Source organism: Alosa pseudoharengus, unplaced genomic scaffold, assembly GCF_046254945.1.
Source record: "Alosa pseudoharengus isolate Yale_2024_CS ecotype anadromous, Long Island Sound unplaced genomic scaffold, YU_APseudo_1.1 YU_APseudo_1.1_scf_20, whole genome shotgun sequence".
Lineage (NCBI taxonomy): Eukaryota > Metazoa > Chordata > Actinopteri > Clupeiformes > Clupeidae > Alosa > Alosa pseudoharengus.
The window spans coordinates 25,356,177-25,363,676 of record NW_027468664.1 but is presented as its reverse complement, the minus strand read 5'-3'; the positions used below and the strand labels follow the sequence as shown (position 1 = coordinate 25,363,676).

Here is a 7,500-nt window from a genome sequence, read left to right as displayed (position 1 = left end):
GCCTGTGGAGGCTCGCTCACCTGTGGACTAGTGTGAGTGGGAATGCAAGCCAGAGTGAGAGAGAGAGAGAGAGAGAGAGAGGAGAGACAGAGTGAGAGAGAGAGAGAGAGAGAGAGTGAGAGAGAGAGAGAGACGGAGTGAGAGAGAGAGGAGAGTGGATGTCACCTGCGGCTTGTGCCGAGGCGCAGAGACGTCTGTAATGGAATCCGGAGCTCCGCTCCTCTCCCCTCCTATCCCCTCCTCTCTTCTCCTCTCCCCTCCTCTCTTCTCCTCTCCCCTCCTCTCCCCTCCTCTCTTCTCCTCTCTTCTCCTCTCCCCTCCTCTCTTCTCCTCTCTTCTCCTCTCATCTCCTCTCTTCTCCTCTCATCTCCTCTCCCCTCCTCTCTTCTCCTCTCTTCTCCTCTCATCTCCTCTCTTCTCCTCTCATCTCCTCTCCCCTCCTCTCTTCTCCTCTCTTCTCCTCTCATCTCCTCTCTTCTCCTCTCATCTCCTCTCCCCTCCTCTCTTCTCCTCTCTTCTCCTCTCCCCTCCTCTCTTCTCCTCTCATCTCCTCTCCCCTCCTCTCTTCTCCTCTCATCTCCTCTCTTCTCCTCTCATCTCCTCTCCCCTCCTCTCTTCTCCTCTCTTCTCCTCTCATCTCCTCTCTTCTCCTCTCCCCTCCTCTCTTCTCCTCTCCCCTCCTCTCTTCTCCTCTCTTCTCCTCTCATCTCCTCTCCCCTCCTCTCTTCTCCTGTCCCCTCCTCTCCCCTCCTCTCTTGTCCTCTCATCTCCTCTCCCCTCCTCTCCGCTCTCTTCTCCTTTCTTGTCCTTTCTTCTACTCTCTCCTCCTCTCCTTTCTTCTACTCTCTCTTCTCCACTCCTCTTTCCTCGTCTCCTCTCTCCTTCACTCCTCCTCTCCTCTCCTCCTCCTCCTCCACCTCTCCATTCTGCTCAATGATTGGCTTAGATGATGGAAGCCGAGCCTTGTCATTGTTATTTAATGTAATTTTCATTGTAATCAAGTGTCATTATTAGGCATGCTGTTCCTCATTACACAATCATTGAACCTGCTTTCAGAGCCAAGCTGTTACACCACTGAGGGTCTGAGCGTGTGTGCAGGAATGCGCTTGTGTATGTGAGTGTGTGTGTGTGTGTGTGTGTGTGTGTGTGTGTGTGTGTGTGTGTGTGTGTGTGTGTGTGTGTGTGTGTGTGTGTGTGTATGTATGATGACGTTTCAGTTCCTGTGTTCTAAAGCGAAGAGAAAATGGAGACAGAGATCACCAGAGAAAACATACACACACACACACACACACACACACACACACACACACACACACACACACACACACACACACACACACATACACACACACGGACAAGGATGGAGACAGACAGAATGAAGATGGAGAGAGAGAAAAGAGAGAGAGAAAAAGAGAGATAACGATGGATGGAGAGAAGAGACTGCAGAGGAAGATTGAGAATGGGACATGTGTGTGGGAGGTGAAGAGAAGGAACAAGTGACGGAGAGAGAGAGAGAGAGAGAGAGAGAGAGGGAGAGAGATAGGCAGAGAGAGAGAGAGGCAGAGAGATAGGCAGAGAGAGAGAGAGAGAGAGAGAGAGAGAGAGGGAGAGAGATAGGCAGAGAGAGAGAGGCAGAGAGAGAGAGAGGCAGAGAGATAGGCAGAGAGAGAGAGAGGCAGAGAGAGAGAGGCAGAGAGAGAGAGAGGCAGAGAGAGAGAGAGGGAGAGAGAGAGAGAGGGAGAGAGAACGGAGTGATGCAGGACAAACAGCACAGAAGAGAGGCCAGGGGGGATGGAGGGAGTCATAAAGATAGACAAATAGAGAGGGCAAGAGGGAGAGAGAGAGGAGAAGAGAGAGAGTGTGAAAAAGATGGATAGATAATGAAAGACAGAGAGGGAGGGAGAATGACGCGAGAAAGATGGACAGAAAGAAAGAGGGAAAGAGAGAGAGAGACCATATATATACACAAATAGACACACATGCATCCATCCTCACACACAATAGTCTGTTCATACTCGATGTGGATGCATATTATCTATGTTCGCCATGAATTATACTGCATTTATTCTGGGAGTAAACACTTTATTTTTAACTATTCTGATTTTGCCAATGCAAAAAACATATTTGTCATGCTAATAAAAGTTCACTTGAATTGTTGAATTGAGATAGAGAGAGAGAGAGAGAGAGAGAGAGAGAGAGAGAGAGAGCGAGAGAAAGAGAGAGAGAGAGAGAGAGATCCAGCGACTATAGATGGGTAGAATTAAAGAGATATTGACTGAGGGATTGGTAGACAGAGAAGGATAGGTCCGGAGGAGAGAAAGGTGGAGAGAGGGTGGGGGAGGAGGAGAGAAAGAGAGATGGAGGATGAGAGAGAGGAAGAGAAGTGACAGAGAGAGGGAAGAGAAATGGTGTGTTTGACGGACAAGCTCCATCTGAGCGCTGTGTCTCTGACACGGAGGAGACAGGACCCTACAGGACTCCGCCGCTCAGGTGAGGACGGAACATGGCAGGGTGTGTGATTTGGGTGTCTTCAGTCTCACACGCTCTCTCTCTCTCTCTCTCTCTGTCTCAGACACACAGACACACAGACACACAGACACCACACACACACACACACACACACACACACACACACTCACACACACACACAGACACACAGACACACACACACACACCACACACACACCACACACACACACACAGACACACAGACACACACACACACACACACACACACACCACACACACACATACACACACACACCACACACACACACACACACACACACACACACACACACACACACACACACACACACACACACACACACACACACACACACACACACACACCATACACGTATACGGCGTATATCGAGAGTGATTCTCTCCTCCGGTCCACCAGCAGGTCCTTCCTCTCCCCTTCACATAGCAGCGCAATACTCAGGGCAGGAGAGGAGGAGAGGAGAAGAGGAGAGAGAGAACAGAGAGATAGAGAAGAAGAGGAGAGAGGATGTAAAACAGGGATAAGAGGAGTAAAATGAGGGAAATCAGGAGGGATAAGAGGAGAGGAGAGAAAAATGAGAGGAAAGGGGGGAAGGAGTGAGAAGGAGTGAGAGGAGGGGGGAGGAGATGCAGAAGATGATAGTAGAGGAGAAGAGAGGAGAGGAGCAGATGCAGAGAGGAGAGGAGAGGAGAGGAGAGGAGGATGAGGAGATGCAGAAGATGAGAGGAGAGTCGAGTAGAGGAGTGGATACAGAGAGGAGAGGAGAGGAGAGTCGAGTAGAGGAGTGGATACAGAGAGGAGAGGAGAGGAGAGTCGAGTAGAGGAGTGGATACAGAGAGGAGAGGAGAGGGAGAGAGGAGAGGAGTGGATACAGAAGACGAGAGGAGAGGGGGAAGGAGCAAGAGGAGGGGAGCAGAGGATGAGGAGATACAGAAGACGAGAGGAGAGGAAACAGCTGAAATCCCCTGGTCCCCTCACCCATGAATTATACATGGCATTAGTCATATGGACTAGAACCACGCAGCAGCTACACAACACAGATAACGAACGCAGGAGCCAGGAGGACAATAACACGGCTCCGGTAACGAGCGCCCGCCGAGCCGACGAGGGCTTCACAGTGATCGCTGCAGGACAGGGGACACGAGGAGGAAAAAGGAAGCGACGCCGCTCTGAGAGAAATGAAGACAAAATGATGACATGGGGAGTGAAACAAAAAACAAAAAAAAACACAACCCACCCCCCCCCCAACCCCCTCTAGGCACTAAAAAAGAACCCAGCCAATTACACCCAAATACAGCTTTATTTACAGAAAAATACTCTTTTTTTTCTTTGCCATAGCAATCTCTTCGCCATAGCGGTCTTCTTTTCTCTAAGAAGTCTAATGAGAAGAGAGGGAGACAGAGAGAATGGCAAAGAAAACAAGAAAACAAGTGAATGAATGGAGGAGAAAAAGGAGGAGTTTAAGAATACTTTTGGGGGATGTATTATTATGTGCATTTGTATCTTTGTGTGTGTGTATGTGTGTGTGTGTGTGTGTGTGTGCGGCTGTGCGCGTGTGTCTATGTGTGTGTGTGTGTGCGTGTGTGTGTGTGTGTGCGTGTGTGTGTGTCTCTGTGTGTGGCAGAGGTTAGTCTCATTAAGCGGAAAAATGTCTACTGCCTTCTGCCGGCTTCATTAAGATTAAAACAAAATTTCAAAAAAAAGAAAGAAAAAAGAAAGAAAGAAGAGAAATCACCGAACCGCTCTTTGCAAAGCCCGAGGAAAAAGAAGCGAGGGAGAGAGAGAGAGAGAGAGAGAGAGAGAGAGCTACGAAGGAGAAGGAATACAACCTTAAGCTGCTCTTTATTAAGATCCCGGTGTCTTGAGAGGGTGATCGAGAGAGTGAGAGAGACAGAGGGAGAGAGAGAGAGAGAGAGAGAGAGAGAGAGAGAGAGTGAGAAAGAGAGAGATGAGGAAAGAGGGATACAGCTGCTCCGGCGGTTCATTCACAGCTGCGGAGTCTTAATAAAGAACAGAATAAACTCGTCTCCATCACTCTTCTCTCTTAATTCCCGGCCCTCCCTTCATCCCTGTCCTTAAACAACAGATTACAAGCCCTTCAACGGAGGCGGAGGCGGCCTGGTCCGTCACCCGTCTCGAGCCTCCGCGTCAACCTGTCACTCTGAGCACAGATGCGAGGAAAAGCTCATGCTTGGATCAGCAACCGCCTAAGATCCGCCAACATGCCCATCCAATAAAAAACACATTAGGCACTCATAATCAAACACGTGGAGAGTGGAAAAACACAACCATGTGAAGGGGGGGGGGAATAATTTATCAAAAATAATAAGCATCTTAATTTTCGCACGGGGCCTCTCACACACGGCGAAGTGACCCCGTTATCTAAATAGATTCATGAACGGAAATAACGGCGAAATTCGTCCGCAGCTGGAGAGAACGGCACGGACCGTCCCCTGCCCTTGATCTATTTCCATAATTCTGTGAGGGTGGCCGAGGCGAGCAGCGTCCTATTTAGAAGAGCGAGCAGGGCCCGGGGGTCACCATGGCCCTGGCGCGCGGATGGCAGTCGGAGTCGCTGCTGCAGCGCAGCCGCTCAACCAGAGTGTTTAAGGAGGTTAACAGTATAGAGTGTTTCTGAACTTAAGTTGTGGCATATTCTGAAATAGAAAACACATAGACAATATGGGGATGATGGCTCTCTTTTCACATGATATACTGTAGGTGGGATCATCTATGCATATGTAGCCTAATTCCAGTCATCTCTCTCTTTCTCTCTCTCTCTCTCTCTCGCTCTCTCTGTGTCTCTGAGCATCGGGAACATCACGTACACTCGCATGTGCACCGCTTTATGGAAGTTGAGAGTTCCGTTTTAGCTGAATCCACTTTTAGTTAAGTAATCCATATTTCCCAAACTAATCTGAATTAGAGGCAAAAAAGTTACAATATTTTTGTGAAGTGAAGTAGAATATAGTTCTTCAAACCCCAAAAAATATAACAATGGACTACGCACATGTCTGATAGTCGCCGTCATACTATGCAAGCATTATATAAGGAAACTGACACAGACATACATTCCGTGAGTAAAGGCGGAAGATGCCCCGAGTCGGAAGCTCGCGAGGACACACTGCATGTGTTGCTCATAGTTCCCTAAACGGCGCCCAGGAGTTTTTATATTGCAACCGAGAAAAAAATAATTTTAGCATTAAATCTGTTTGCAAAAGGGGAAACAGTGTTCCTTAATTGTACAGTTTTACCACACTAGCCTATAAACATCAGCTTCAGCATGTCAATCAACTAGCAAGCGTCCGCTTCATGTAAGAAGACTGCGCAGGCAAAGTGCACTGAAGCAAAAGGGAGTTGCGCGAGTTCCTGATGTCGACAAAAACCATGCTTGTCACTGTACAAAATGCAAATCCAAAAGAATAGGCTAACCAGTAAACGTGGTTGAAATGATTGAATAAAGTTGAATAATATATTGAATTGCTTATGTAGAGAGTAAAACAAGGTGCCAGTAGTCCAGGCTGAGGTACTCCTCTCGGCAGCCCAAGGCAGTGGTGATTGATGGCATTATCCGTACCATCATAGGGCAGGTGGAGCGCGTGCGAAATGTAAATTACAAGGATCAAAGAGGTTTGCGAAGAGAGGAGGAGGAGGTGGTTGTGTCAGAAGATCCACAAAAGGTTAATTAAATGCGAGTCCGAAGTGTTGCTCCCATACGTCAGAAACATGACAAAAAAAGAGAGAAGTAAAAAAAAGTCACACTTGTACACACATGTACAGACACACATACACACGCATTCACAAACACCATCTGGGTTAACCAAAATAGAACCTCGCATAGCACCAGCGCATGAACACAGCTGCTCGCGCTGTCTTCGAAAAGCCACTCTCCAACACCCAGCCGTGCTAGCTAGCGTCAAGCCCCGTTCCCCGGTAACCTCCCACAGCAGCCCCAACACTTTTTTCTCTCCACCAACCCCCTGCTCTCCGTCTCGCCAGAAAAGACACATCCTGTTCGCAGCGATCTGAACTGAAGACGAGCAGACAACGGATGCGTCGCTTACCTTAAAACGTTCCAGCTTTTCAGGGGATCCAAGTCTGAAATGATAGATACCATTTTGTTAACTTGTGGAGAGGGGGGCTTGTAGAGCGCTTGGGCGGACTGACTCGGACACAAAACACAATGAGAAGAAGAAGCGAGAGAAGAGCTGCACTCCGTGTGCGAATGACAAACGCGCTCCGATGCGACTCGCTCTAGTTGGCTGTGTGTGTGATAAACCCTTGTCATCGCGAGCTCCCTCCGCCCCTCGAATCAATTCTGCGCTGTGCCGCTTCGCTCTCGCTCTCTCTCTTTCTCTTTCTCTCTCTTTCTCTCCAGCCGGCTTCACTCAGAGAAGCGAGCGCCAGTGCCTCCCGAAAGCTCTTGATAATCTTCTCCAAATTATCGAAAATGTATCGTTTTGAAACCGAAATCTAACTTTATTCCTCGCTCCGCTGGTGTCGGAATCCCTTCTTAATGAACACCTGTCTCCTCACCCTCTTTTTCTCCTGGATTGTTTTTTTTCTATTATCCAGAGAATTTGAAACAAGCCTTTATCTGTGAAAAGAGCTGAAATGAAATCTAATTACTGTAACAACCTCCCGGGAGACGTTATATTTCGCAACCTTGGACAATGTTATTTTTTATGACAACTTTTACTCGGCAGCGAATGGATCCACTTGAACGTTTTTTTGCCATGATGTTTACTAGGCAATATATTTACTGCAACCGATGAAACATGAGTTATTTGCTTTCCGTCACTTTTACAGGCAATGTAAGGGAGAGATGCGAGGACACCGAGTCAAAACGACAGTTACTTGCATCACTGGGAAATTTCCCATGCAAATGGCCTGTCGGGCAATATAAGTACCATCCGAGCTCGTTCTTCCCGACAGTCATTCCCCGCAAACGTTAACATCTAGCACGTTACTGGGAGCCAACAGTTATGACTTCA

General features: G+C 48.2%; 1 protein-coding gene across 1 annotated transcript in view; it reads right to left on the bottom strand.

Moving 5' to 3' along the window:
* celf2 (cugbp, Elav-like family member 2) overlaps positions 1 to 6,753 on the bottom strand; it is a 204,076-nt gene extending 197,323 nt beyond the window's left edge. The window contains exon 1 of the mRNA XM_076296942.1: positions 6,571 to 6,753. Coding sequence (XP_076153057.1) covers positions 6,571 to 6,623 — 53 coding nt within the window. The 5' untranslated portion in view covers positions 6,624 to 6,753. The remainder of the gene's footprint in view (positions 1 to 6,570) is intronic.
* Positions 6,754 to 7,500: the final 747 nt, after the last annotated feature.